The following is a 2,800-nucleotide window of genomic DNA, read 5'->3' as shown; positions in this document are numbered from 1 at the left end:
CCCCCTCCCCCACAGATCCACACAGTATATTTTGAAATATCATGAGTTTGCACACCCAACAGGTAACAAAATGTTATGTAGTTATAGTTTTGATTTGCAGTTTTCTTGTATGGGTGATATTAGAAGCTTTTCTTATAATAAAGGTCCATTTTTTTTTCTATGATCTATTTGCCCACATTCTTTGCACATTTTTCTAAGGGGTTTTGGGCTTTTTCTTGCAGAACCAAAGGTTATTAAGAAAGTTAGTGATATGAAGTGCAATATTTCTCCAGTCTGTCATTTGTCTCTGGGTTTTATGGTATGCAATAACAAAAAAAAAATTTTTTTATGTAGTTGAATTTAACTTTTCCTTTCTTTTTTTTCTTCTAGATTTTTGTGTTATGCTTAGAAAGGATATTTCACTCTGAGATTTTTTTTTAAGTACCATGCTTTTTTCCTAGTACTTTACATTGTTTCACTTTTCATGTTAAAATCCTTGATTTATCTAGACTGTTTGGGGACATGCAGTGAGAAATGTGGATCTAATGCTATATTGCACCAGTGCTAGTTACTGAATAATCCATCTTTTCCTACTGATCAGGAATGCTCTGTTACTATCCACCAAATTCCAATTCCTAGCCTACTGGTGGTGCTTTTACTTTGTTCCATTGGTCTTCTTGCCTGTGTATTATTAGTATAACACTGTTTAAGCTACTGTAGTTTTACAGGGCAACTTTTCAGAGGGAATTGTACCTGGTTCTGAAGAGCCCCTGACACCCTTTGTAAAGCCCAGAAAGCCCCAGCTGAGCTTTGAGCAATAGGAAGCATTCATCCATTTTTTTTAATGTAAATTTATTTTTCTAGCCAGGCTAATTCACTCATCGCTCTTTTCTTTTTTTCCTTCGGATTTTTCCTAATTAGTCTTGACCACTGATTTTTCTGTATGAGTAGTTTATTTCACAAAGAAATCCTACTGATATTTTTATTGCAATTATGTTAATTGTATAGATTATTTTGAGAACTGACATCATTATAATGTTGTGTTTCCTATTCAAGAACTTGGTGTTTTGAACTCTTTTGATTTTTTTAAAAAACTTATTTACGTATGCCTTGTGGGGCTCCTGCTCATTCCACAAAGAAAGCCTCTTTAAAGGGTCCTATGTTCTCAGTGATGTGATGCCCGCACTCTCACTGGCTTGGCCAGGCAGTCCTCAGCCCGGGATGCCGCGTCTCATCTCCGTGTCTCTGTTTCTCAGTGATCGAGTGGACTCTCCAGGAAGCTTCCAACGAGACCCAGGCCAGGCCTCTCCTGGGGCACCTGCTGAGTGACCACACGGAGGGGAGGAACGGCACCAACCCCACGAGGGCCCTGAAGCTGCCAGACGGCACGAGCGCCGCCTGGTACATCCTCACCATCTTAGGCATCTACGGGGTGATTTTCCTCTTCCGGCTGGCCAGCAACATTCTCAGAAAGAATGATAAGTCCTTGGAAGACATGTATTACTCAAATCTGACCTTCGAACTCAAAAAGAAAGGGCTCCAGAGCAAGGCAGCCAAATGCTCCACACTGACCATTAGCAACAGAGCTGTCCTGCAGCCCAACCAGGCCAGCCCGGGGCCAAAGTGTGGGCACAGCGGGCCCCACGCCGGAACCCAAGGGATTCCTTGAAAGTCAGGCAAGCGGGCCTCCCCGATGGCAGAGCCGGCAGCTTTGGGTTTACCTAGAACAGTGAGAGAGGTGCCAGCCCTTTGCGTGGGCGGGGGCGTGGCTGAGAGGGGGCACTTCCGGCTGATGGGGGCATGACCGGAAGCTGGGGGACCGTTTCTTTCTCGGGCTCTCTCCCGGCTGCAAGAAGAGAGCGTGGGGCAGGGCTTCCAGCTGCGCTGGCCCTTCCCTGGCAAAGCCCGTGCCCCAGGGGAGAGTGAGGGCACCCAGTGCTCTGGGAGGAATCTGGGAGGCTCTTGGGTGAATACAAGGAGGCGGCTCCTTGTCACGGAAAGAAGGCTGAAATTGGAGACAAACGCCCCGGATTAAAATTCAACCCCTTGGGTCAGAAACGTTGAGAGGCCATGGCTCACCTGGAAGGTGTCGGGGCTGGGACTGATGGTCCCAAAGGAGATTCTGTCCCCATTTAACCCTCAACCACTGACTCTGTCGATGAACTGTCATGGAAACCCCAAGGAGGGCCTGTCATGTTAGACGGTGGTCAAGAACTGGCTCCAAAGGTACTTCCTGAGGAGTTAAAGTCGCCATCATCCCGTTGGCACCCAGACACAGTTACATGAGATCTAAGGACGTTTCCCAGCCACCCTGTGCCACTTCATGCAAATCATCCACTTCCTGGGGAGCTGGCCTTGAGATGTGTTCTTGGATGGGGATTAGATCTGTGTAGGCTCCATTTTAAGCAATGCTGGTGGAAAATAATCCAAAGTATAATGGATATTTTGTGCAGAATCCCTTAATTCTAAAATGCTCAGGGCCAGAGCCTTTGGTCACTGTCTTGATGAAGCCCATATGCTTGGGAAGATGTGAGCAGCACAGCATTAGTGCTCAACGCAGAGTGTGGGAAGAGATTTGCACACCCCGCCAGCCCTGGTGAAGACGGGAACAGAGCACACTGATTCCCAGCATTCCAGATACCTTGCTGCTTTTTGTCCCTGTAGTGAGTTTCCTTCAATATTGAAGGGATCAGGACAGATAAAGGCCTTCGTTTGAAGTGAAAATTATTTAAAATCAATGTAGAATGGATCCAAAGATGCCTTCCTCTGGGTGTTTGTGATTAATGGTATCAGGGCTTGTACCAAAGCAAATCAAGTTTAC

General features: G+C 46.0%; 1 protein-coding gene across 1 annotated transcript in view; it reads left to right on the top strand.

Moving 5' to 3' along the window:
- The window catches only part of LOC103586964 (putative uncharacterized protein), a 4,897-nt gene extending 3,249 nt beyond the window's left edge, over nucleotides 1-1,648 (top strand). The window contains exon 3 of the mRNA XM_008568323.1: nucleotides 1,236-1,648. Within this exon, the coding sequence (XP_008566545.1) occupies nucleotides 1,236-1,648 (413 nt within the window). The remainder of the gene's footprint in view (nucleotides 1-1,235) is intronic.
- Nucleotides 1,649-2,800: the final 1,152 nt, after the last annotated feature.

This window comes from Galeopterus variegatus, unplaced genomic scaffold (genome assembly GCF_000696425.1).
Source record: "Galeopterus variegatus unplaced genomic scaffold, G_variegatus-3.0.2 Scaffold398, whole genome shotgun sequence".
Taxonomy (NCBI): Eukaryota; Metazoa; Chordata; class Mammalia; order Dermoptera; family Cynocephalidae; genus Galeopterus; species Galeopterus variegatus.
The sequence above is the reverse complement of the archived record's forward strand: the minus strand, read 5'-3'. Positions and strand labels throughout refer to the sequence as shown.